The sequence below is a fragment of the Elephas maximus genome, chromosome 4 (genome assembly GCF_024166365.1).
Source record: "Elephas maximus indicus isolate mEleMax1 chromosome 4, mEleMax1 primary haplotype, whole genome shotgun sequence".
NCBI classification, from domain to species: Eukaryota; Metazoa; Chordata; class Mammalia; order Proboscidea; family Elephantidae; genus Elephas; species Elephas maximus.
Genome location: NC_064822.1, coordinates 191,076,165 through 191,103,001, shown reverse-complemented (window position 1 = coordinate 191,103,001; position 26,837 = coordinate 191,076,165). Strand labels below are relative to the sequence as shown.

General features: G+C 56.0%; 2 protein-coding genes across 9 annotated transcripts in view; one reads left to right on the top strand and one right to left on the bottom strand.

Moving 5' to 3' along the window:
• CELSR1 (cadherin EGF LAG seven-pass G-type receptor 1) overlaps window positions 1–8,700 on the top strand; it is a 195,322-nt gene extending 186,622 nt beyond the window's left edge. Inside the window, exons 26-36 of one of the 4 annotated variants that reach the window (XR_007517446.1) lie at window positions 1,697–1,809; window positions 2,184–2,263; window positions 2,568–2,694; window positions 3,311–3,436; window positions 3,736–3,830; window positions 4,068–4,171; window positions 4,886–5,053; window positions 5,572–5,739; window positions 6,027–6,297; window positions 6,907–7,582; window positions 8,010–8,700. Coding sequence is in view for 3 of the 4 variants with exons in the window: in XM_049884668.1 (XP_049740625.1) it covers window positions 1,697–1,809; window positions 2,184–2,263; window positions 2,568–2,694; window positions 3,311–3,436; window positions 3,736–3,830; window positions 4,068–4,171; window positions 4,886–5,053; window positions 5,572–5,739; window positions 6,027–6,297; window positions 6,907–6,931 (1,277 nt within the window). In the remaining variant the exon portion in view is untranslated. Of the gene's footprint in view, window positions 1–1,696; window positions 1,810–2,183; window positions 2,264–2,567; window positions 2,695–3,310; window positions 3,437–3,735; window positions 3,831–4,067; window positions 4,172–4,885; window positions 5,054–5,571; window positions 5,740–6,026; window positions 6,298–6,906 lie in introns of all 4 variants that reach the window. The other 3 variants (XM_049884670.1, XM_049884669.1, XM_049884668.1) reach the window with 3 other exon arrangements.
• Window positions 8,701–8,751: 51 nt separating this feature from the next.
• Window positions 8,752–26,837, bottom strand: part of TRMU (tRNA mitochondrial 2-thiouridylase) — a 46,118-nt gene continuing 28,032 nt past the window's right edge. For all 5 annotated transcript variants that reach the window (XM_049884684.1, XM_049884687.1, XM_049884686.1 and 2 more), the window contains 4 exons: window positions 20,106–20,206; window positions 17,931–18,075; window positions 17,302–17,384; window positions 8,752–16,435 (listed from right to left, as the gene is read on the bottom strand). In XM_049884684.1, coding sequence (XP_049740641.1) covers window positions 16,271–16,435; window positions 17,302–17,384; window positions 17,931–18,075; window positions 20,106–20,206 — 494 coding nt within the window. In that variant the 3' untranslated portion in view covers window positions 8,752–16,270. The remainder of the gene's footprint in view (window positions 16,436–17,301; window positions 17,385–17,930; window positions 18,076–20,105; window positions 20,207–26,837) is intronic.

Below are 26,837 nucleotides of genomic sequence, written 5' to 3'. Positions count from 1 at the left end.
GACCTGACTGCTTCCCACAGGCCCTCCTCGCCCTTGTGTCCAGACAAGGCTGTAGTTTGAGTTCTAGCCTTGGCCTCCCAGGGGCCCCACCCTGTGCAGTCTCCAGGGCATCCCCCGGACAGGGTGGAGCCCGTCCCCAGAGCCTATGCGGTGATTGATGTCAGCACTGTGGCTGCAAAGCGGGGGCCCCCTGGGGCTGCACTGGCCCTGTCCTGGGGCCGTGGGAACTGCTCCCAGCTCTGGTGCTGCATGGCAGTGACCTGGGTGAGGACGGAGGTTCCCATGGGCCCTCTGTTTGCCGGTGTACCTCCCACGACCCATCAGGCTCGCTTGCTGAATACTCCATGACAGCCATGCATGCCTTTGTTCATTGGCTCACCCTCCGAGGCTTCATTTACACCTGGGCTCTGTCCTCACAAGGCGCCCCCACCGGGGGGGACAAGCATCGGGAACAGCGCAGGAGACAGTAGGTTCATCCACGAGACTTCCATGAGGGTGGGCTTGGGAACTTGGGATGGGGGAGGCTGGAAGGCTGCCCGAAGGAAGCGCCTTTTGAGCTAGGCCTGGCCATGTTGGGGGTGGGGGTTGCGCACCCAGAGCCCTGACCTGGGGGCGTGGAGGCGGGGTTGGAGCAGTGTCCCCAGAGTCACGGCAATGCTGTGGGGCCCTGAAGACCAAGGAGGCCACCACATCTCCTCAGGCCGGGGGAAACCACAGGGCAGGGAGGGAACTTAGAGCACAGGGAGACCTCAGCTTTGGGATTTGAACACGGAGAACCGTGAGGAGGTCACAGAACAATCCAGGCCAAAGTTGGGGGAGGCCGGGGTGGGGGACTGAGCCGAGGGGGGCTGGCATGGGGCGGCAGGTCACACCTGCACTTGTTTCCCTAAACAAGGTCTGTGATGCAGGAGCACCCCAGCATCATCGTGCAGACAGACGGCTCTGCACAGACAGCCGTCCTGTCGGGTCTTCACGGTTACCAGGAAGAACACCCCTGGGATTTACGATGGCGTTGCTGCTTGATACCATCTGCATGTACTTTGTGCTGGTGGGCCGGCTCTCCTGTGTGACTGTGTATGTCTCTGGGTCTGTGTGAGCGTGTGTATGTGTGTGTGTGTCTCTGTGGGCATGTGTGGGCATTGTGTGACTGTGTGTCTCTGTGGGCATGTCTGAGCATGTGTGTGTGTGGAGCATTGTGGGTGTGTTGAGTGTGTGTGTGGGCATTGTGTGTGGGTGTGTGTGAGCGTGTGTGCATGAGCATGTGTGTGTGTGTGATCATGTGTGCGTGTGTGAGCATGTGTGTGGTGTCGGTGTGTGTGAGCACGTGTGATGTATGTGTGTGAGCACATGTGTCTGCACGTATGTGTGCACATTCTCACACACATAGCCTCCAGCTCACTCGGTCCCGACATCCTGGCCTGCATGGCCCCAAGTGCTCCCTGCCACCCTCACAGCCCCGTCCAGTGCCTCTCTGTTCATCTCTGGTTTCCTCAGCAGGGCCTCCTGTATAGCCACTCTCCCCGCCTGCCTGCCCAGGCCCACATGGGCAGTCCTGTGATTTGACACCAGAGGGACCTTGCCTGGAGGGACCTGTGTGGGGTCCCTTATCCTCCGACGTCCCTCTGAGGACAATCCCTGGTCCCTGGGCCCTGCCTGGGTGGGACCCTCACTCTGTCCACCTCTCTGCTGTGTCCAGGACTGGCAGTGGGTCTGGACCCCCAGGGCTACGGGAACCCTGACTTCTGCTGGCTGTCCCTGCGTGACACTCTCATCTGGAGCTTTGCTGGGCCCATCGGGGCTGTGATAATTGTGAGTGCCAGGCGTCCCTGTGACTTGGGGATGTGGGAACCCGGGGCCTCTCAGGGAGCCTCTCAGGGGCCTCAGCTGGCCTCTGTCACCTAGGCCATCCTGCGGCTGGGCAGGAAGGGGCAGGCCTGGCCGTAGTGGTCACTGAAGCTGCCAGGTCGGTGTCCAGCCTCGTCTGCAGATCCTTGGGTCTGGCTTCACTTCGTGTCCACCACGAGCCTGCCCCGCACCCAGCCGGGGACAGCCTTGTCCACAGGCCCAGGGACCACAAGGACAGCCACCGGGGACGTGGGAGGGAGAGTCTTCGGGAAAGCTTGGCTTTTGAAGGCTCCACTCAGCAAGACAAGGTGCCACCTGTTTTTTTTTCTTCCCCCCAGATCAATACAGTTATTTTTGTCCTGTCCGCCAAGGTTTCCTGCCAAAGAAAGCACCATTACTACGAGAGAAAAGGAGTCATGTAAGCTGGCGCAAAGCCTGACTGGCAGGGGTGGGCCACGCGGGGCCTGCGTGCAGCCAGCCAAGGTGGGCCCGGGCCAAGACCCCTTGGCCTATATGTGGTGGAGGAGGGAGAGAGGAGCGGCCGGGAGGCCCTGGGCCCAGCACCTTGTCCAAGCCCTCAACTCCGATTAACACCTTCCATCCCTACACAGCCCCTTGAGAGGTGTAGCATTACCACCCCCCCTTACAGTTGGGGAAACTGAGGCAGAAGGGAGGGGCGTGGGTGGTGGGAGGGAGGACACTGAGTTTACACCCCCCACCAGCTCCCTGCTGAGGACGGCCTTCCTGCTGCTGCTTCTCGTCAGTGCCACCTGGCTGCTGGGGCTGCTGGCTGTGAACCGCGATGCGCTGGTCTTTCACTACCTCTTTGCTGTCTTCAGCTGCTTACAGGTAGGCTGGGCGGGGCTGTCTGCGCTGCTGGGTGGGGTGGCCAAGAGGCTCCCAGGGATCCAGGAGCTGCATCCTCACCGCCCCAGGACAGGCGGGCCACACCTTGTGTCCGGACATTCCGACGTAGGGGGATGGTGATGGCCGAGCCCACCACCCACACAGGAAGCCTGTCCCCAGCCTCCTGGGCCCATCCTTACAACCCTGGTGCAGTCAGAACAGCCCTATGCTTGGCAAGCACAGGGCTGTCCCTCCTCCCCACCGTATTTGGGGACGGTGAACCATGGCAGCTGTGCCCCCTGGGTGGAGTGTTGGACATTCACATCTGAGGGCACCCAGAGGTTGAGGGCCTGTGGGCTGTGGAAAAGGGTCCCGGGGGCTGTGACTCCAGCGCCCTGACCACTCCATCCAGCCCTGAGCTAAACAAAACCCCTCAGGAGGGGAGGCTGGCTTGGGCTCAGGGGCATCTCTGGCCCACACCAGCAGGGCTGGCCCTGTGCTCACGGCCTCCACACATGGGGGGCTGTGCTGCGGCATCCTCGGGGCGCATGGTCCCACTGCTCATGCCACCTGACTGCGTCTCCTGAGGCCTGTGCCCAACTACCCCTCCACCCTCCAGGGTCTGTTCGTCCTCTTGTTCCACTGCGTGTTCAACAGGGAGGTCCGGAAGCACCTGAAGGGGGTGCTCGCTGGCAAGAAGTTGCACCCGGACGACTCAGGCGCCACGAGGGCCACCCTGCTAACGGTAGGGTTACTGGGACACCACCTGCGGGGCCAGGGAGCAGGATGAGCCCCTCTGAGGGATACCTACCAGCCGAGTGGCCCTCGACACAGGGGCACCCCAGAGTACTGGGGGCTGCCAGGCAAGGACCCTCGAGCCAGAAACCGAGGCCATCCTCCCCCAGGTTGAGTGGGGTGGGCAAGCAGTCGGGAGCTGGCATTTTGGGGTCTGCCAAGGGGATGGAGTCACGTCTGCTGTGGGCACTTGGCTGTCAAGGCCACCTGGTGCAGGGGCTCAGCCAACAACCAGGCGTCCCTCCCCAGCGCTCCCTCAACTGCAACAACACGCTCAGCGAGGAGCCCGACATGTACCGCACGGCCCTGGGCGAGTCCACCGCCTCCCTGGACAGCACCCTCAGGTCAGGTGTCTCCCTGGGGCTGGGTGGGAGTCCCGCGACACATGTCCCACAAGCCGGGGGCACCTTGCTCTTGTCTGTCCATTGCTGTCAGTCAGAATACAGATCGGGGCATTGCAGAGAACCTTCCGGCACCCCAAGGGCCTTTCCCCCTGGCCCATGCAGCAGGTGCTCAGTAATGTTGGGCGGCAGCAGCAGCCACCCCTCGGAGCGGTGGTGCTGAGCCCCCATCCTCTCTAGGGATGAAGGTATCCAGAAACTCAGCGTGTCCTCGGGGCTGGCGCGGGGCAGCCATGGGGAGCCAGACGCGGCCTTTGTCCACAGAAGCACCAAGAAGGCGCACGGTACGGTTCCCTGGAAGGGGCTCCCACAGCCTTGGAGGGTGGTCAGAGGCCACCATCACTCTCAAGGGATGTCTGAGTCTTCTGGTGCTGCTATTATCAGAAATACCACAAGGGGAGGCTTTAAAGAACAGACATTTGTTTTCTCACAGTTCTAGGGGCTGGAAGTTGGAATTCAGGACACCAACTCGGGGGGAGGTCTTTCCTTGTCTATTCAGCCCTAGTAGCTGCCAGCAGCCCTTGGCGTACTGGGTGTAGAGGCATCTGCCTCCGTCCTCATCCGATAGCGTCCTCTTCCCCCGTATGTATGCTTGCTTTCTCTGTGTGTGCTCCTTACACCTCAGACGTGATTAGATGTAGGACTCACCCTGCCCTGACATGGCCTCGTTCCCAAACAGGATCACATCCACAGGTATAAAAAGCCCAAAGACCAAGCCAGCTGTCGTCAAGTCAATTCTGACTCATAGCTACCCTGCACGACAGAGTAGAACTGTCCCATAGGGTTTCCCAGGAGCTGCTGGTGGATTTGAACTGCCACGCTTTTGGGGATTAGGATTTACAACACCTATTTTTGGGGGGGCGGAGGGGACACAGTTCATTCCATAACAGAGGGTCCACAGGGGCCTGACTGCCCCCAAAGCCCCAAGCCCAGTGGCTTCCTCCAGACATGGCCAGGACCCCCTGGGCCTGAGCCTTCATCCCCCCGTCTGCCCACAGGCCGTGACTCAGACTCAGACAGCGAGCTGTCCCTGGACGAGCAGAGCAGCTCCTATGCCTCCTCGCACTCCTCAGACAGTGAGGATGAAGGCTTGGAGGCTGAAGACCAGTGGGACCCCGTCACGCCCCAGGCCCGCACCCATGGCCCTGCCCACAGCACCCCCAAAGGTGAGCAGGCAGGCACGAGGGCTTGGGGGGACCCGGCCTCTCCTGGCCATGGGGGTCGGCCCGGGGCTGGGTCACTGCCTCCCAGGATGTGCCTGGCAGAGCTGCAGCAACACAGGAGACAGCTGGGGTGGGGGCTCTCCCCGGGGGGCCCGCCCTCCTCATGCTGCTCATGGAGCACAGACGGGGAGGGGGCCTTGCTCTCTGTGGGTCTTCACTACCAGGACAGGGGGTGGTGGGCAAAGCTGGCCCCACCTGGCTGTCCAGCAGGAAGCCCTCGTGAGGCTACAGGGTACTGGGGTTGAAGTGGGGGAGCCGCAGCCATAGGCCCCCACAGTCAGGACCTTTCCTCGGAGGCCTCAGTTTCTACCCCCACAGGGTGCAGCTCTGCCAGGCCTGGAGGTCTGGGAGTGGCCAACTGGACCGTGCTCACAGCCAAGGGAGGGAGGGAGGGAGGAAGGGCCTGGAGCCCTTTGGGGGCGGACCGGTAAGCAGTGCCCGGCCCTCTGCTCCTGCTTCAGTGGACCCTGCAGCCAACCACATCGCAGCCGACTGGCCAGACGGGAGTGATGGGGAGGAGCCGGGCAAGAAGCCCCGCCTGAAGGTGGAGACCAAGGTCAGCGTGGAGCTGCACCAGGAGGAACGGCCAGCCGGCCCACTGCCCAACCCGCCTGTGGAGCAGAGGAAAGGTGCCGGGCGCGTGCCCCCTGCGGGCTGGGAGCCAGAGCTGGTCCCTCATCCTTAGCAGCTGGGGGCCCCAGGGGCAGTTCCTCATCCTGAGGGTGGGGGGCTGGGGGTTGGGTGCAGCACCTGGAGGAGGGCACCTGGGACCTGAGAACCATGAGCAGCGGAGTTGCGGGGGGGGGACACCAACAGTGGCCAAAGCCTGGTCCAGACCTGCAGAGACCAATCTGTCTCCGAGCTGGCCCCACCCTTCACTTCTGCCTAGAAGTGACCACCCATCTCCCCGGCCCAGGCATCTTGAAAAACAAGGTCACCTACCCACCCCCACTAACTGAGAAGACCCTGAAGACCCGGCTGCGGGAGAAGCTGGCCAGCGGGGACCAGAGCGCCGGCTCCTCGCCAACATCCTCCCTGGGCTCCAACGATGGGGGACTGCGAACCCCCACAGACTGTGACGTCACGGTCAAGAGCCCACCACCCCGGGAGCCTGTGCGTGAGCACCTCAACGGGGTGGCCATGCATGTGCGGGCGGGGAGCGCCCAGGCCAACGGCGCTGACTCTGAGTGAGTGACCCTCGAGTGACCCTCCCATGTGCTGGGTGGCTGTGGTCTTGCTTGCCCTCGGTGGAGCCCAGGTGTCCACCATCCCCCCAGTGGGGGGAAGGGGTGCCGGGGAGGGGATTCAGCTCAGGTGAGGTGGGACGGACACCACCCGCAGGCCCCATGGGGACTGGAGTAGCCACACCTCTGGAGTGCCCCTGAGACCTAGCTGCAGGGGTGACCTCTCCCTGCACCCCTCCTGGCTCACATCCCTGGGAGTGAACAGGCCAGACCTTCGGACCTGCCTCCTAAGGGCCAACTGAGGATGTTTGGCTTCCAACCTTGATGCTTCCTGTGTGCTGGGGCTGGTGGGTGGGGAGACACGTCGGCCCGGCCCTCCAGTGCACCAGGTGTCAGCGGTCACATGCTTACCCTGCCCCTGCCCTCCGTGGAGCCCCTTTGTCCCCCTCTGCATGGCTCAGTGGGCAGCTGCGCCATCCCCACTGACCTTCCCTATGTGCTGGGCGTCCATGGTCTTGCTCCCCCAGCCCTGCCCTCCATGGAGCCCAGCTGTCACCCTCCTCCCCATGGCATGGCTCCTCACTGACCCTTCCGGCTTCTTCCCGTGAACAGAGGCAGTAACGAAACTTCAATTTGAACCATCAGGAAACCGTGAGGCGAGTCCATCACTCCACATGGCGTCTGTGCAGCGTGTCCTCGACCCTGGAGCCCAGGGGGCACTGCCCTTCAAGTGAGGCGGGCCCTGGGCGTGGGGCTCCTGGACTGGCAGCCCCGGGACCTTCCTCCACTGCAGGGGCTCGGGCTCATCGGACCCTGTGACAAGTGCCAAAGGCCACAGGCTCAAGGGAGATGTGTCTTCAGACGCAACAGAGCCACCGCTGTGCCGCTGGCCCAGCCAGAAGCTCACAGCAGGGGGGCCACCCGGGCAGGCCGACACCTGCCAGGGCGCAGGGGTACAGGGCAGGCCAAGGACCAGAGTCCGTCCGCCTGTGTGGTTGTCAGGCCCACGGCAGCAGCCTCGCCAGCCCTCTGCAGGGCACCACCTGTCTTAAACAGCTCTGCCGTGACGAGGAGGCGTAGATGCTTACAGACTGGTACAGGATGCTGAGACGGCGAAGGCTGCGTGTTTCATGCCTGTACTGATGGTTAACACGGAGACGTTGTGGGTCGACTGCTCACTGTTTTTATATAAGATTGCACAGTCATCCCTGAGTCGGGTGCACACGGATACAACCGCCAGCATCTCAGCCATACAACCGCCAGCATCTCAGCCAATCAAAAGCGTGAGGTGCGTCAGGGTCGTCAGGTGGAAGTCCCTGGTGCCGACGGTGGCCGGTGGCTGAGAACACGCAGGCATTCAGGGCAGCCTCCTGCACCCGTGGCGACTTTGTCAGTGTGTTTGCTCCCAGCTCCAGCCGCCCCTGCGTGGGTTACTGCAGGGCTGTGATTCACCACCGGTCCTCCCTGACCCCCCTTCGCCAGTTAGCTCTCAGGCCCTAAGGCCTCCCTGGAGCCCTGCCCAGTCAATTCCTTTGTCCCTCTCCTCCTGTTCATGTGTTCCCGACTCTGACAGAGGCCTGGGTCCCCCGGGTGTCACAGTTCTTCCTGCCAACTTCCCAGCTCTCCTAGACGCCGGGGATCTGTGGGCGGGCTTGAGTCCCATCCCCAGGGTCTGACCAATTATTTCATTTTACTTCAAATGGCCAATTGTGCAGAGGGACAAAACCGGAGCCAGGCTTTTCAACGGTGACCACACTGCCTTGGAGACGCGCACCGCGGACCAGCTGGGACTGCCCCACCGTGGGCACCAGCAGAGTGGCCCGCGGGCTGTGGCATGGGGCCCGCAGTCATTCAGACACATTCTATTTCAGTGTTACCTTTGTTCCTCAAATGAGGTGTCCAAATAAACGATCGGCACAGCTGCTTGCAGCCGTAAAATATGGCAAAAGCTCAGTAAGATGCAAACACGGTCATACCGTGGACTTTTCACCTTTCATTCCGATGAAAACGCGAACGTCGTTGCCGAATGATCACACGAGAGGAAAAGTGGATCGGGAAACGGCCGAACACTCAACACGTAGTGAAATCTGACCCCGAGGTCCTCATGCCGGGGTGAATTACAAGTGCCTTCACAGTGCTGTGCGGGTGCGTGGTCTCTGTCACTGTTTACCACTGAGGCGTTTTCTGAGTAGAAAGGGAGTTCTCCTACTTCTGAGTCTTTGAACACTCCGTTTAGGTAGGACCTCTTACAACTGGACTCTGCCCCTCGTTAGTGCTTCAATTGGGTCAGAACCGTTACCAAAAAAAAAAAACTGTCCGTCTTCTTAAGACAAAGAATTTAAACCTATTTTTATGACCTAAAACTTTATGAGAGAGATTAGACACTGGAGGTTTTTTTTTTTTTAACAAATGTATATTTATTAATGTTCAAAACACTGGAATTACGGCACAAATGAGAAAAGAGTCTACAATAAATTAAGATTTTTGAATTTGTACTTGCACTGTGCTGGTTTCCCCCTCACCTCCCCAACCTGCCCGCCTTCTACGGCGCTGTAGGAGGGGCCGTTTACGGGGTGCTGGCCGACCATTACGGGGTGCTGAGGACAGGCCCCGGGGAGCTCTGTGCTGGAGCTTTCTGCTCAGTCTCCTTCGGGCCCACCACGGCCTGGATGGGGAGGCCCTGTCTGGGGTTTCCTGAGGTGCCTGAATTGTGATCTTGTCTGTCACCAAGTTTGGGGAGTACTTTGCCATTGCCTCTTCAAATACTTTTTCTGCACCAATTTCTTTCCCCTTCTAAGACCCCAATGGCATGAGCGTTAGGCCTTTTGATATCATTCCAGGTGTCCCTGAGGTTTCTCTATCTTTTTTCATACTTCTCTCTGTTCTTCAGGTTTTCATAACTTCTAGTGATTGATCGAGTTCACTGACTCACCCTCTATCAACTCCATTCTGCTACTGAGCCTACCCAGGGAGTTTTCTGATTCATGTACTGTGAATTTAAGTTCCAAAATTTCCATTTGGTTCCTTTCTGGCATTTTGATATCTCTGCTGCGGACTTGTAGTTGTCTGTTCATTTCAAGAGTATTTGCCTTTGCTTTACGGAGCATGGTTCTAACCGCTGCGTTAAATTCTGTCACATAACCCTTTTATGACCCAATTATTTTCTGCTTTGAATTTTTTGTTGATACTGTGTTTTCATAGTGGAAGCCATGCTGAGCCAAGGAGCATTTCTGAAATGTTGTTTTGAAATAATGGATTTTGATATATATTATGTAGGACACACTTGTCCCCGTGGGCTCTAGGGGCAGGATTCTGTGGGACACACTTGTCACTCTGCACTCGGGTGGGATTCTGTGGGACACATGTGTCCCGCTGGACTCTGGGGTGGGATTCTGTGGGACACGTATGTCTCTCTGGACTCTGGGGTGGGATTCTGTGGGACACGTGTCCCGCTGGACTCTGGGGTGGGATTCTGTGGGACATGTATGTCTCTCTGGACTCTGGGGTGGGATTTTGTGGGACACATATATCCCTCTGGATTCTGGGGCAGGATTCTGTGGGACACACTTGTCACTCTGCACTCTGGGGTGGGATTCTGTGGGACACGTATATCCCTCTGGATTCTCCATCACCTTCTAGATCCCTTGACAGGGCCCCTTTGCTTGATTTCTCTATCCAGAAAGATGGGTTCCCTCAGACTTTTAGTCAACTGCGATGATATCTCACATGTCCACCCAACTTGGGCCACTCCCAGGGACAAGTGTAAAAGGAAAGAGAGAGGATAACAGGGCCCCTACCCTCCTCTCTTGGAGTCCTTGCCCTGGGGCCTGCTGTGTGGCTCCAGAGATAGGGCCTCCCTCAGGTCAAATCTGGGAGAGAAAAACGACCAAAAGCATCCCACACATCCCAGGGTCATTTTTCAAGCTTTGGTGTCCTCCCCTGTCACTTTCCAGGGCATTCAGTCATTGCTTTCTGGATTCTGTCAGAGTTATCAGCTGTAAAACCGGAGAGACCGGCTCTGCCCGAGGACTGGGGGCCCACCTGAGGAGAGCTTCTGCCCTCCCGCTGGGCCTGGAGAGGCTGAGGTGGAACCCTACCTGAGGAGGTACCTGGTGAAAAGTCCAGAGAGTAACCCCAGGCGTCCTGGGTGCTTGGGCCCATTCCCTCCCCAACCCTTAACACAACAGGGACCTACACAGACTGAAGCTGCCTCCAGCCCTGACCCACCGTGTTTCTACACAAAGTAGCCAACCCCTTCAGGGTAACACAAGCCCCCATTACTAGTCGATTCTGATCATGGTGCCCCCATGTGTGTCACAGTAGAACTCTGCTCCATAGGATTTTTAGCAGGGCTTTGAACTCGTCCGGAAATTTCCAGGATAAATGAGAGCAGTGTACCCATGGTACAGAAACCAGATCTGCTGCCTGCAGGATTCTGAACTGAGTAGGAAACAGACAGGGATGCCCAGCTCAGAGGCTGACCACGCTGCTCTGAACGTGTGTTGCTCTCTACAGTCCTGCCAATAATCCAGTCTCCCTCATGGGTCCTGAAAGTTACAGGAGCCTGATGCGGGAGATTGTGTGGACACACATTAAAAATGGTGCAGTCAGCTGCCATCTTTGAGAGGGGCACTGCTAGTTGCTTCCTCCAAAAAAAAAAAACTGTTACTGTTGAGTCAATTCCAGCTCAAATTCACAGCGACCCTACAGGAGACAGAGTAGAACTGCTCCATAGGGCTTCCAAAGAGCAGATGGTGGATTCAAAGAGCTGACCTTTTGTTTAGCAGCCGAGCTCTTAACCACTGTGCCACCAGGGCTCCCTTTGCTTTCTCCTCAGATCAGAGTCCCATGGGCAACAGTTTTGGTTTCTATGCAATTCATACACTGCTTTCATTTATGTCGGCAACTACTGAGCTATTCCAACCAAGTCCGAAGCCTGGTTTTCAGAAGCAGATCACCAGGACTGTCTTCTGAGGGGCCTCTGGGTGGACTCGAACCTTCAGCCTATCAGTTAGCAGAACACTGCTGTGTCATGTCCAAAAAAAAAAAAAAAAAAAACCCGTTGCCATGCAGTTGATTCCGACTCAGCGACCCTGTAAGTTCAGAGAGTGTAAATGGGCTCCACCTGCAGACAACGTGTCAGAAGTTCCCACCATCCAAATGCCCTCCCTGACTGGAGCTCGGAGCTGCACCTGAGCTGGCCTCCAGGGCCTGGCTGATGGAGGAGTGGGGAAGAGGCCTGGCCTGAGGACAGAGGGCCCATCAGGGGTTGGGGTGGCACTGGGTGGGGCCCATGGGAGGAGCAGGGCCTGTTGGCAGAAGGAAGGGGTTTGGGACTGGGCCAGGGGTGGGGAAGGAGTCTTCCAGGTGTGAAGGTGAACACTTCTGAGATCTGTGTCACTGCAGTGAATCTGGGAAGGGGGTGGGACAGGCAGCAAGGGCCCTGACCAGGGTCCCAGCGAGGCCCGAGTGAGAGCGGCCGACGCTTTCATTTGTGTTCATTTGTGTAAGAGCAGGGAGCAGATAGGCAAAACCTCTAGTGAAGGGCCAGGATGAGTTTTTCGTTCCCTCCCCTTCTCCTTATCAGCAGGCGTGGGGGTGGGATGCCCCAGGGGAAGGAGGGGCAGTGCAGGCCCTACTTCTCCGCCCCAGCCCCTCCCAGGCGCCCTCCAACAGGGGTGGCTGCCCCTCTGCCTACCCCAGCCCTGGAGTTCGATATCCCCAGAAGCTGTGGAGTCCTGCGGCAGGCAGGGGGAGAGGCCAGAGATCCCAGCCACAGGGGGGCCCTAATGGTGCTCCTGGTCATCGCTTTCTGCCCTCAGGATCTAAACCTACCTCTGAGTGCACCCAAGGGCCTTGTAGAATTGGGTTGTGGCCTGAGGGGGTGTGGGAGACAGGCTGTGCCTGAAAGGAGGGCAGCACCAGCCAGAAGCTCGGGGAGGCTTGGGACCTGAGGGGCAGTGCCGGCTCTTGCCTCTCTCCTCCGTCAGCCCACTGGCATCGGGCGCATTTCTGTGTCATGGTCAGCTCCAGGGTGGGTCAGAGTGGCCACTACAGTGCGCCCGGGGGGCCCAGGGCAAACTCAGTCCCAGGCACAAGGCCCAGCAGTGAACCCAGGAAACCTGAGCCCACAGAGGCCCAGGCCTCCCCTCAGGGCTGGCAGAACAAAGGCAGCGTTTCAGCCCCGGCCCATGCCCAGCTGGGCAGAGTGTCCCCAGGGCCCAAGGGGACACTACCGGCCCATCTGGTCCCCAGCTGTGGTCTGTCTTCTGCCTGGGGTAGAGCAGGCCCGTGGCTGGGTCTGGCCTGGGGACATCTGCTGGGGCACAGCCTGCTCACCCTGACTGCCTGGCCACTGGCCCTTCACCTCTGGGGCTCAGTTCTCCATCAGCAGCATGCGGACCGCCATAGAGGCCGTCTGGCAGGGATGAGGGGGGCTCACGCAGCGGGCCAGCACGGCTCAGGTCGTGTGCGCAGTCACGGCCAGGTTCTGACCCCTCTGACCCTGAGGGCAGTCCCTGCTGGTAGACAGAAGAATGGGCCCCAGGGTGTGGGGCACCCAACAGGGAGGCCTGACCCAAGGAGGGCTTGGTCAGGGAGGTGCCCAGAGGAAGCAGGGGTGCTGTTTGAGGAGGGGCGGGGTGGCCCTTCAGACAAGCCATGTCCTCCTGTCCATCAGAGAATGGCAGACACCTCCCTTTGCCCTGCTGGCAGGAAGCGCCTAGCCTAGGGAGGCAGACCCTGGGAGGGTGCGGCTCCTTTCTGGCTGTGCTGCTGCCCCCAGCCCGCAAGTTTGTGTGGAGTGTGGGGACAGGTCAGTGGAACTGGGCCATTTCCAGGGCTCCTCGGAGCGCTCTCTCTCCACGGCCATGCCTCCCTGCCCCATGAGGTCTCTGACTTCAATCCAGGTGGAGTTCTACACCTCATGGACCCCACTGCAGAGGGGCCAGGGCTGCTGCTTCTGGCTTTCGGGGTGACTGCTGCACCTGGTTCCCAGCTCCTCAGGGCCTCCAGCCAGAGCCCCTGCACCATGACCTGTCACCCGACGTGGGCCCCCACCAGCCCACGAAGCCCATCAGGCCCAGCCTGTGCCTGCTGTTGCCACCACCACGCCCAGGCTAAAGGCTGGAGCCACCCAGCAGCCCGCGGCCTCCTGACACCAGGCCCGAGGAAGGGGCCACCTGCCAGGATAAAGTCCCCAAGGTGGCATCAGTCCTGCCCTCCTCCCCGATCTCTGGCCTTTATTTCCACCTGTGGAGCAGAGCCACCAGCTGTCCCCGCAGGAGGACCTACTGTCTGGGTCACCACAACCATGCAAGCCCCCGTCCTGACGCGTACTAAGAGCTCAGGGCACCTGGACCCGCTTCTCCCTGACGCCACCTGGCTTCCAGACAAGCAGAACATACCCTCCTGCTGTGTCCTCCACAGTCGTCAGCCCCACTGGCGTCTGTCCCAGACCCTCTGTGTCTAACTCCTCACTCCAAACTTCCTAACCAGCCCTCCTCCCTGCCACCTGCCGGCCACCCAGCCCATACCTGCTGCCACTTGCTGCCACACCTGCTCCCTCATCTGTAGTTCCCACAGCAGCCAGAGGGGTCTTTCCTGCAAACATAAACCAGATCACAGACCTCTTCCACTCGAATCCCTCCCAGGCCAGCCCAGCGGAGCCCCAGTCCTGCTCCCCGCACCCCACCCTGCCCCATCCCAGCCTCCCTTGCAGCAGAGGTGGGTGCTGGGGAGAAGGGCTGGGGCTCTGTGGTTTGTGCGCATATGTGCGGGTGGAGTGTCTGTGCACATGGGCACGAGTGGTGGGCTGTGCCCCGAGGCACCTGCTCTCCCCCACCTCAGTCAGCTGCCAGGCTAGAGAGGGCACAGCTGTGGGATGTCAGGAGGTAGGTGAGGCCGTGACCTGCTCTGAGAGGTCACCTGACCCTGGGTGTGGCCCTCCCTGCACCAGCAGAGCCCCTTTGTCACCCCCAAGGAGTGGGGAGCAGTGTGGTGGGAGGGGACCTGTCCTCTCAACCCTGACAGAGCGTCCCTCCCAGCAGGCACTGGTCAGGTGGTCCTCAGCGTGGGCTGAAGGAGCCCGCTGCCTCTGCTCTGCGGTTGGTGGCTGTTGAGTTGATCCCGACTCACGGCAACCCCATGTGCACAGAGCAGAACTGCTCCATAGGGCTCCAATGACTGACCTTTCAGAAGCAGGTCGCCAGGTGCCTCTGGGTGGGTTCAAACCGTCAACATTTTGGCCAGTAGTCAAGTGCTTAACTGTTTGAGCCACCAGGGGGCTCTTGCCTCCAACCTAAGGCCATCTACTCCAGAGATAGGGAAACCACTCCTAGACCCCACAGGATCTGGCTTGGGTCCCAGGCCAGTGAGAGGAAGGGAGACCCTGGCACACCTGACCACCTCGCCCAGACCTGGGTCCTCAGGGCAAAGGCTACAGGAAGCCCAGGACAGGTGTTGACACTGCCCCAGTCCCAGGGTAGGCCGGCAGGGAAGTCAAGGCAGCAGGAAGGGACCAGTCACTGGCTGGGTGACCACTGACGGGAAGTGAAGGGGGAGGCACAGCTGCACATCTTCTGACTTCCCTGCAAACCCTGCTCCAGAGGTACCTTTCAACCAGCTAGGGTAGGCCGAGGTCACTCCAGGGGTCACAGTCTGCCCCACTCAGCACGGCCACTCAAAAGCAGGGCCAGCTCCTCATTCTGGCCTGCCAGGCAGCTCCGGCTGGGTCTCAGCACCTGCCCACCACTCTTCCCCCACAGCACACCCTCACACACACACACCTCCCACGGGCTACGCAGGAAAGCAGCACAATAGGGCACACTTGCGCTGACACTTGCCAGATGTCCCAGTGAGCTCTGGGGAATCGGGGGCACCCAGGGATCCCTCAGCAACACGGGGCGGGGGGACACTGAGGGATCCCTCAGTGACGGGGGGGCACCTGTGCCCACAGGTGCTGACCTGGGGGTTGGCTTTCTCAGGCTGAGAAAGGATGTCACTGACCAGCCTGCCTCCCGCAGCCCCTCCCCAGGACCAAGGGCTCCTCAGTCAGGTTTCCACACCACACCTGCCTGGTGCCAGGCACTCTGCAGAACAGGGTAGGCCTCCAGGCCAGGGACTACAGATGGGGGCTGCCCTTCAGGGGGGCCTCTGGGCCTGGGGCTGCAGATCAGGACTGCCCTTCAGGGGGACCTCCAGGCTGGGGACTGCCCTTCAGGGGGCTGCACCTTCGGGGGGGCCTCTGGGCCCGAGGACTTCAGATGGGGGCTGCCCTTCAGGCGGGCCTTGTCCTGCCCTCAGACATCCTAGGCGTGACCTTGCCAGACTGGGACTCGGAGCTTGAGGCCCGCACATTCTGGATGGCAGGTCTACACAGGGCAGACCTGCCACAGATGGGGCACTAGCCCTGGGGCCTGCACAGGGGGAGGGGTGTTCGGTGCGCCAGCCCTGCCTCCCTCCAGGGCCCTTCACATCTGCGGAAGCACCTGGTCGGCCCAGGTAAGTGGAGGGGCGAGTGGTGGGCTCTGAAACCAAGGGAGGGAAGGGGGTTCTTCTCGCTCCTCTACCCCACCCACCCTGCCTTTCCACATTAAAGCAGCTCCCAAAATGGCCCACCCTGGGGGTCTCGGTCCTACTGAGGGTCTATCAGAGTCCATATCCCAGAAATAATTTTATTTGACACCGCCCCATAGTGGCCCGCAGGCTGGCGGGTAGGAGCCCTCCAGGTGGGGTAGGGGCAGCCATGAAAAAACAACACTATAAATAGGGCTCTTGGAAGAGACCCACTCGCCAGTAAACACTTCCGGCTGGATTCCAACTTCAAAAGGACGGATCTGGCCTTTCTGGGCCCTCCCTGGGCTCCAGAGGCTTTCTGGAACCTTGGCCAGCCTGGCCCGGACAGGGGCGGCCCACCCGGGTGGGCTTCTGTGGGTCAGGCAGCAGCAGCAGCAGCAGTGGACAGCTCAGTGGTGGATCAGGGCGTGGGGCCTGGGCCTGGGTCACCACCCGTACCATCACTGGCACCCTCGGAGGCCACTCGGGACCTGCTCCTACCCCTCTGCAGTGTGTAGGCGGACGGCCCCAGCCGCAGGATCTTCCCGCTGCCCAGGCACTCATCCCCCTTGTAGAACACGGCAAACTGCAGGACAGAGAGGCCCATCACCCACATGTGGGGGTCTGGCAGGCAATGGGCCTGAGATGGATGGAAGGAGAGGGAGTGGTGGCACTCCAGCAGCTTCACTGGGGAAGGGGAGGGAAGGGCAGGGCAGGGCAGGACCCCTTCCTTGAGTGGACCTCACAAGCCCCTCCACCCCAACACGTCTTCAGCCTTGGAAACCTGGCCATGGGGGCTGGAGGGAGCTTTGGGCCCCTCCCCCAAGGCTCCTCGAGGGCTCCCCCAGTCCCAACCAGCTACCGGCCTTCAGAAAGCCCCTTGTGCCTACACCTGTAGCTCCCAGCCCCTAACACTGCCCTCCGCCCATGCTCCAGTGGGCGCTCCCTCCTTGGAGGCCCTGCACACTCCACCCCACAGGGCGCTGGTTCCTTTGCCTCCCACAGTACAAGCCTGACACCTCTCCCAGTCTTGTCCCTGCTCTGGGGCCCAGCCAGGAGGGTGGAGCTGGACCCCCAGTGCCCGAGCAGGACCCAGGCCAGGAGAGCTAAGGTCCAAGGGGATGGTCAGAGAGTGGCTCTCCGTGTGGCTGCCACCATTCCATCGTCGTTCTCACTGGGGTGGAAGGGGCGTCCTCTGAGCCCCAGCTCCCTCCTTGGTAAACCAGGGAGGGGGGTGAGTGGGCTTTGTTAACACCTGTCTCATGGAACAATGGAGGCTCCGAGACCCCCACCACATGCAGGTCCCAGCCCACAGCCCTGTGCAGGCTCTTGGTTAGTGCAGGCACCTTCCTGTGTCCCGCTGGGCATCACCTCCCCCACTGGGGGCACCACAGAGCTGAGCACACCACCCACACACCCCCCAACAGCCCACACCCCCAGAGCCACACTCACCTGCCCGGGGGTGAGTGCCCGCACGGCCTTCACTGAGGTCACCCACACTGTGCCATCCTGGTTGAGGGTCAGCACACAAGGCACTGGGGGCGAGAGCAGCCTTAGAGGGGGGCTAGCCTCAGGCCCCCAGGGAAGAAGGAACACTGAAGGACGGGGACTGCTGCTCAGAGGAACTCCCATATCACCTCCATACAGGAGGGGCAGGGCAACTGTCAGAGGGACCCAGGGAGCCACCACCCAGGGCCCCTCGGCACGACTCAGCCCTGCTGCCTGCCCCAGCTGTACCGGGACTCCCAGCCCAGAGCCACCCGGGGCCCCTCCGCCTGACAGGGCCCTGCCACCTGTTCCAGCCACACCGGGACCCTCAGCCCAGAGCCACCTGGGGCTCAGCAGCAGACAACCTCAGACTCTGCTGCCCTCCTGCACAGGAAGCAAGCTGCTCCTCAGCACCCCCAGCTTGTCCCCATGGCAGGACAGGGGGCTTTGATACTTCACACGGTCTGAACAATGAGGGACTGTCCTGCTCACAGCCCAATCCCTGCTGTCCTAAGAGCCCCCTATGGCTCCAGAAAGCTTGGCCCCCAGTGGCCTCTCGCCCTGAGCCAGGGCGGCCACTCCCGCTCAGTCACCTAGCTCCATCTGGTGGCGGAAGCGGAAGTGGCACTCCATCATCTTGTCACGGACCAGGGCGGCAGGCGGCTCCTCTGTGACCCAGTGCACACGGCTGGTGCGCAGCAGGTCTCGGTATAGGGCAGGGTGGTCCGTCCGTGGGGCCTGAGGGTGGAAGCCAGTCATGACCACGGAGGGCTGCACCCAGCCTACCTCAGCACTCATCAGAGCAGCAAGTGTGCCTTGAGGACTTTGTACTAAAAAAAACCAAACCCGTTGCTGTCGAGTAAATTTCGACTCATAGCAACCCCACAGGACAGAGTAGAATTGCCCCAGAGGGTGTCCAGGGAGTGGCTGGTGGATTCCAACTGCAGACCTTTTGGTTAGTGGCTGAGCTCTTAACCCCTGCCCCACCAGGGCTCCGACTATACACTGGCACCTTCTAAATGTTCACAGCTGGAATCCATCTTACCATCTCACAAGCCCTTTATACTCACTTTGTAGATGAGGAAAACGGAGGCACGGGGGCAAGGTGGCTTGCCCAGGGCCACACTAGCAAGAGGCAGTGGGGAGACTTGAACTCACGTCCATGCTCGCAGCCCTCACACCTGCAGCCTGCCTGGGGCTGGGAGGTCCCAGTTGTCTACTCCCTGGGTCCCACCTGCCTGTCTCTCCAAAAGGCCTCTCAGAAACTCTGTCCAACACCACTGGCTGAGGGGAAGGAGGGGAAGGTGGCCGCCGGCCCCCGGAGTGGGCACCAACTGAGGCTGTGGACATATCCCAGAGCTGACTCGGTCTGCTCAGGGCTCCCAGCCCCGCAAGGGGTAGTTCTGAGGCCCCAGGTCCCCACCCACCACTCACCCTCTGGCCTCTGCACCACTGAAACGTGGGGCCCTAAGGGTCTACCCTGGCTTCGCCTCCTGAGGCAGCCCTGGCAGCAGTAACTCCAGGGATTGCAGGGCCTATGTAGTGAGGACAACCCATGCAGGGACCAAGGTCAGCTGATGACTCCTCAACCAGGCACTGGAACTTCACAGTTACCACGTCAGCACTCGAACTCAGGCCTGACCAGAGCTGCCTGCCAGGCTCCTCACTCTCCAGCTCTTCAGGGAGGTGCCCCTCAAGATTGGCAGCCCCTGGCCATGTGGAAGGGAAGGTCCCCCAGCACCGTGACAGAGTACCTGATGGCACCTTGGCCACAGGCTTCTCAGCTGGCACTGTGAGATTCAGGTGGAGGGGTCTCTGCTGTGGGGGCTGCCCTGCTCAGCAGCACCCTGGCCTCCACCCACTAGATGCCAGCAGTATCTCCTCTCAGTGGCGACAAGCACAAACATCTCCAGACACTGCCAGGTGTCCAGGATTAGGGAGCCTTGCTTGGCTGAGAAGCCCTGGGCTCGTGCGTGGGGTGCAGCACAGTCCCCAGGGTGCGTGGGCTCCAGCGCAGTGGCTCAGTGCCCTGTGGTAGCAGGCAGCTGACCGGATCTTGCCTCCACCACTTCCGTTTATTCAGCCATTACTACTGAGCCCTGCCACAGAGCAGGCCCTGTCCCAGGCCCACAGCTACCTCCTCTCCAGTGACCTTCAGTGAGTTACTCGACCCCACCAAGTCTCACATCCCTCTTTTGTAAGCTCAGAGAAGCAGTGTCCATTCACAGAGACCAACACAGTGATCAGGTGATCAGCACACAGTAAGTAGTAAGCGCTCAATAAATGCCTTAAAGACAAACCCTTCTAGTCCCTCGGGCTGCCCCAGAAGAGGTAGGTGAGAACACACAGCCTTTGCTGCGGCCCCTGCACGGCCTTCATCATCCCCCGCACGGCCTCCACCATCCCCTGCACGGCCTCTAGTGTCCCCTGCATGGCCTCCACTGTCCCCCACATGGCCTCCACTGTTCCCCGCACGGCCTTTGCTGCAGTCCCCTGCACAGTGCCCTCCTGGTTGAGGGTCAGCACAGAAGGCACTAGGGGATGAGAGTGGCCTGAGAGGGGACTCTGGCCATGGACCCCCAGGGAAGCAGAAGCACTAATGGGAGGGGGGCTGCTGCTCAGAGGGACTCCCAGTCTCATCTCCACCTGGGAAGGCAAGAAGGCCCCACCCTGCTCTCCTAGGTGCTGCCCAAGCCCCTGCTCCCCCCAACACACGTTGCTCTACTGAGCACAGACCCCACCACCTGGGACAAGGCAGCACCACTCACCACAAAAACATCACCGTTGGCACCATCCTTCTCCACCACATACCAACGCTCCCTCAAGCCACTAATCCTTGCTCTCTGGCCCAGAGTATACAGGAACCAACCTGTGGAGGCAGAGGTTGTGGTGAGGCTTGGTGGCCAGTTCCGGTCACAGCTCCCCCACAGGAAGTGGAAGCCATTCTGCCCAGATGGAGGGAACAACGCTAAAGAGCAATTCACTGTGCGACCATCCAGGACCTGAGCCCCAGCCCCGGGCCCTTCCACCAGCCACACGGGTCGGGCCACGCTGGATTGACTTGCTGGGCCACCATGTGGTGGGGAGAGGTTCCCTCGTGCCCTCACCCTGCCCTCAGGGACACACCTGCCCCCTGCACCTACACAACCATCTCCACACTCCGTCTTCCCACCTGCACAGCAAGCTGGGTGACTGATTCACCTCTGACTTCTCCACACCTGGCACAGACAGGCCACAGGCCCATGCCTGGCCAGAAACTCCCCATACGGAACACCTCTGACCCTGTGGATCACACAGTCCTTCATCACAGAAGCCATGCTTTGAAATCAACGTAATTCCTTTACCTGAAGTGGGATTTTTCTGTAAGCTTTTATTCATATACTGAAAAATAATTCTATTTACGGGGCAAAACTCACACAGTGAAGTCCTTTTGAAACAGATGGCATGCTTTCTATTAACTCCAATGTTTAAAAGGGGACCACATCATTGAGACGACTTGAACAACTGGCATAATGTAATTCATAAAGCTACATTCTACATCCTAGTTTGGTGAGTAGTGTCCAGGATTTTAAAACCTTATGAGCATCCATCTAAGATACAACTATTAGTCTACACTTGTCCAGAGTAAAAGAAAAAGAAGGAAAATAAACACTCAGAAGAAACTAGTCTACAAGATAAACCATCTACATAAACCATGACCTCATCTACCCTGAGAACAAAAGAACTAGATGGTGCCCGGCTACCTCTACTAACCTTTTTGAACAGGGCCACAATAGATGGATCCTAATAGCATCCATCCATTAATAATTGGAACCTGAAATGTACAAAGTATGAATCTAAGAAAACTGGAAATTGTCAAAAATGAAATGGAACACATAAACATCTATATCCTAGGCATTAGTGAGCTGAAATTGACTGGTATTCGCCATTTTGAATCAGACAATCATATAGTCCACTATGCTGGGAATGACAACTCAGAGAGGAATGGTGTTGCATTCATCTTCAAAAAGAGTGTTTCAAGATCTATCCTGAAGTACAACGCTGTCAGTGATAGGATAATATCCATACACCTACAAGGAAGATCAGTTAATACGACCATTATTCAAATTTACGCACCAACCTCTAGGGCCAAAGATAAAGAAATAGAAGATTTTTAACAGCTGCTGCAGTCTGAAATTGATGGAACATGCAATCAAGATGCATTGATAATTACTGGCGATTGGATTGCGAAAGTTGGAAGCAAAGAAGAAGGATCAGTAGTTGGAAAATATGCCCTTGGTGATAGAAACAATGCCGGAGATCGAATGATAGAATTCTGCAAGACCAATGACTTCTTCATTGCAAATACCTTCTTTCACCAACATAAACGGCGACTATACACATGGACCTCGCCAGATGGAACACACAGAAATCACACTGAGTACATCTGTGGAAAGAGACGAGGGAAAAACTCAATATCATCAGTCAAGAATAAGGCCGGGGCCGACTGTGGAACAGACCATCAATTGCTCATATGCAAGTTCAAGCTGAAACTGAAGAAAATCAGAGCAAGTTCAAAAGAGCCAAAATACAACCTTGAGTATATCCCACCTGAATTTAGAGACCATCGGAAGAACAGATTTGACACATTGAACACTAGTGACCGAAGACCAGATGAGTTATGGAATGACATCAAGGACATCATCCATGAAGAAAGCAAGAGGTCATTGAAAAGACAGGAAAGAAAGAAAAGGCCAAGATGGATGTCAGAGGAGACTCTGAAACTTGCTCTTGAGCGTTGAGCAGCTAAAGCAAAAGGAAGAATTGATGAAGTAAGAGAATTGAACAGAAGATTTCAGAGGGCGGCTTGAGAAGACAAAGTAAAGTATTACAATGACATGTGCAAAGAGCTGGAAATGGAAAACCAAAAGGAAAGAACACGCTCGGCGTTTCTCAAGCTGAAAGAACTGAAGAAAAAATTGAAGCCTCGAGTTGCAATAGTGAAGGATTCTATGGGGAAAATATTAAATGATGCAGGAAGCATCAAAAGAAGATGGAAAGAATACACAGAGTCATTATACCAAAAAGAATTAGTTGATGTTCAACCATTTCAAGAGGCGGCATATGATCAGGAACTGATGATACTGAAGGAAGAAGTCCAAGCTGCTCTGAAGGCATTGGAGAAAAACAAGGCTCCAGGAATTGATGGAATATCAATTGAGATGTTTCAACAAGCAGATGCAGCGCTGGAGATGCTCACTCGTCTATGCCAAGAAATTTGGAAGACAGCTTCCTGGCCAACTGACTGGAAGAGATCCATATTTATGCCTCTTCCCAAGAAAGGTGATTCAACCGAATGTGGAAATTATAGAACAAGATCATTAATATCACACGCAAGCAAAATTTTGCTGAAGATCATTCAAAAACCGCTGCAGCAGTATATCAACAAGGAACTGCCAGAAATTCAGGCCGGCTTCAGAAGAGGATGTGGAACCAGGGATATTGCTGATGTCAGATGGATCCTGGCTGAAAGCAGAGAATACCAGAAGGATATTTACCTGTGTTTTATTGACTATGCAAAGGCATTTGACTGTGTGGATCATAACAAATTATGGATAACATTGCAAAGAATGGGAATTCCAGAACACTTAATTGTGCTCATGAGGAACCTGTACATAGATCAAGAGGCAGTTGTTCGGACAGAACAAGGGGATACTGATTCGTTTAAAGTCAGGAAAGGTGTGCGGCAGGGTTGTATTCTTTCACCATACCTATTCAAGCTGTATGCTGAGCAAATAATCCGAGAAGCTGGACTATATGAACAAGAACGGGGCATCAGGATTGGAGGTAGACTCATTAACAACCTGCATTATGCAGATGACACAACCTTGCTTGCTGAAAGTGAAGAGAACTTGAAGCACTTGCTAATGAAGATCAAAGACCACAGCCTTCGGTATGGATTGCACCTCAACATAAAGAAAACAAAAATCCTCACAACTGGACCAATGAGCAACATCATGATAAACGGAGAAAAGATTGAAGGTGTCAAGGATTCCGTTTTCCTTGGATCCACAATCAACAGCCATGGAAGCAGCAGTCAAGAAATCAAAAGACGCGTTGCATTGGGTAAATCTGCTGCAAAGCTACCTCTTCAAAGTGTTGAAGAGCAAAGATGTCACCTGAAGACTAAGGTGCACCTGACCCAAGCCATGGTATTTTCAATCATATCATATGCACGTGAAAGCTGGACAATGAATAAGGGAGACCGAAGAAGAAGTGACGCCTTTGAATTGTGGTGTCGGAGAAGAATATTGAATATACCATGGACTGCCAAAAGAATGAACAAATCTGTCTTGGAAGAAGTACAACCAGGATGCTCCTTAGAAGCAAGGATGGTGAGACTGCGTCTCATACTTTGGACATGTTGTCAGGAAGAATCAGTCCCTGGAGAAGGACATCATGCTTAGCAGAGTACAGGGTCAGTGGAAAAGAGGACGACCCTCAGTGAGATGGATTGACACAGTGGCTGCAACAGTGAACTCAAGCATAGCAACGATTGTGAGGATGGCGCAGGACCGGGTGGTATTTCGTTCTGTCGTGCACAGGGTCGCTGAGTCGGACCTGATTCGACAGCACCTAACAACAAATAACAGCAATAGCATGCAAGCAAAATGTGGAACAGAACTCACATTCTTTAAAAGTCCTGACGTACTGGATTGTTGAAGCTAGAGGACTCCCTAAGACTATTGCCCTGAGATACTCTTTAAACTTTGTTGTTGTTGTTAGGTGCTATCTTAGTCATCTAGTGCTAAAAAAATATATATATATTATATATATATATTTTTTAATAACAGAAATACCACTAGTGGTTGGCTTTAACAAATAAGAATTTGCCTCTCACAGTTTGGTAGGCTACAAGTCCAAATTCAGGGTGTCAGCTCCAGGGGAAGGCTTTTTATCTGTCACCTCTAGAGGAAGATCCTGTCATCAATCTTCCCCTGGTCAAGAAGCTTCTCAGTACAGGGACCCCGGGTCCAAAGGGCGCACTATTGTCCTGGCTCTAGTTTCTTGGTGGTATGAGCTCCCCATTTCTCTCTGCTCACTTCTCTCTTTTATATCTCAAAAAAGATTGGCTTAAGACACAATGTAATCTTGTAGATCTCATCAACATAACTACCCCTAGTCCATCTCATAAACATGATCGTGATAGGATTTATAACACATAGAGAAATCATATCAGATGAAAAAATGATGGACAATCACACAATACTGGGAATCATGGCCTAGCCAAATTGATACACACATTTTTGGGGGATACAATTCAATCCATGACAGGTGCCATCCAGTCGATTCCAACTGATAGTGACCTTGTATATACAACAGAATGAAACATTGCCTGGTCCTGTGCTATCCTCACAATTGTTATGCTTGAGCCCACTGTTGCAACCACTGTGTCAATCCATCTCTCTGGGGGTTCTTCCTCTCTTTCACTGGTCCCTCCTCATAACATATCCATCCTTGCCTCTAAGGAGCATTGTGGCTGTACTTCTTTCAAGACAGATTTGTTCGTTCTTCCAGCAGTCCATGGTATATTCAATATCCTTCAACAACACCATAATTCAAAGTCCTCAATTCTTCCTTGGTCTTCCTTATATGAGACAACTGAAAATACCATGGCTCGGGTTAGATGCAACTTAGCCCCCAAAGTGACATCTTTGCTTTTTAACACTTTAAAGAGGTCTTTTGCAGCAGATTTACCCAAAGCAATACATTGTTTAATTTCTTAACTGCTGCTTCCACGCCCACTGATTGTGGATCCAAGTAAAATGAAATCCTTGACAACTTCAGACTTTTCTCCATTTATCATGGTGTTGCTTATTGGTCTAGTTGTGAGGGTTTTTATGTTGAGGTGTAATCCATACTGAAGGCTATAGTTCTAGCTCTTCATCAGTAAGTGCTTCAAGTCCTCTTCACTTTCAGCAAGCAAGGCTGTGTCATCTACATATCACAGGTTGTTAATGAGTCTTCTTCCAATCCTGATGCCTCATTCTGCTTCATATAGTCCAGCTTCTCGGATTATTTGCTCAGCATACAGATTGAATAAGTACGGTTAAACTTCGAACCAAGACTATTCCGAGGTCACCTTTTAGCCAAATAACATATTGGCTCATAAAATAAAGAATATCACCCCTGAGTACTACTGTTGTTGTTCAGTGCCGTCAAGTCGGTTCAAAGTCACGGCGACCCTATGCACACCAGAACGAAACACTGCCCGGTCCTGTGCCATCCTCACAATTATTCCTATGCTTGAGCCCACTGTTGCACCCACTGTTTCAATCCATCTCATTGAAGGTCTTGTCTTCCTCTTTTCTCCAAGGACTGATCCCTCCTGACAACATGTCCAAAGTATGTGAGATGCAGTCTCGCCATCCTTGTTTCCAAGGGGCATTCTGGTTGTACTTCTTCCAAGACAGATTTGTTTGTTCTTCTGGCAGTCCACTGTATATTCAATATTCTTCGCCAACACCACAATTCAAAGGCATCAATTCTTCTTTGGTCTTCCTTATTCATCGTCCAGCTTTCACATGCATATGAGATGATTGAAAATACCATGGCTTGAGTCAGGCGCACCTTAGTCTTCAAGGTGACATCTTTGCTTTTCAACACTTTAAAGAGGTCCTTTGCAGCAGGTTTGCCCAATGCAATGCGTCTTTTGATTTCTTGACTGCTGCTTCCATGGCTGTTGGTTGCGGATCCAAGTAAAATGAAATCCTTGACAACTTCAATCTTTCCTCCGTTTATCATGACGTTGCTCATTGGTCAGTTGTGAGGATTTTTGTTTTCTTCATGTTGAGGTGCAATCCACACTGAAGGCTGTGGTCTTTGATCTTCAACAGTAAGTGTTTCGAGTCCTCTTCACTTTCAGGAAGCAAGGTTGTGTCATCTGCATAATGCAGGTTGTTAATGAGTCTTCCTCCAATCCTGATGCCCTGTTCTGCTTCATATAGTCCAGCTTCTCGGATTATTTGCTCAGCATAAATGGTTTTCTACATCCAGATCTTTGCACATGTCATCATAATACTTTGTCTTCTCGAGCTGCCCTTTGAAATCTTCTGTTCAGCTCTTTTACTGTGCCCCTTTAAAAAAACATCTCTATGAGAATAAATGGGTCAACATTTACTTTAAAGCAAAGATAAGGCAAGGGGGCTGGGAAACTAGATTAATGGAAATGGAACAACCAGAACGGAAATAATGAGGAGATTGACATGCTGTGAAAAAATGTAACCAATGTCACTGAACAATTTGTGTAGAAAATTGTTAAACGGAAATCTATTTGCTGTGTAAACTTTCACCAAAAACACAGTAAAATATTATTTTTAATCAAGACATCTTGAAACATAAAAACCTCTAGTGGAAACTACTAGTAAACGCCCCTGTGCCCTAGACAAGTGCCGCCACAGACCGAGCCCCGTGGCCCAGCAGCGGACGGGGCCCCAGGTGTCCTAACCCCCCGCACTGAG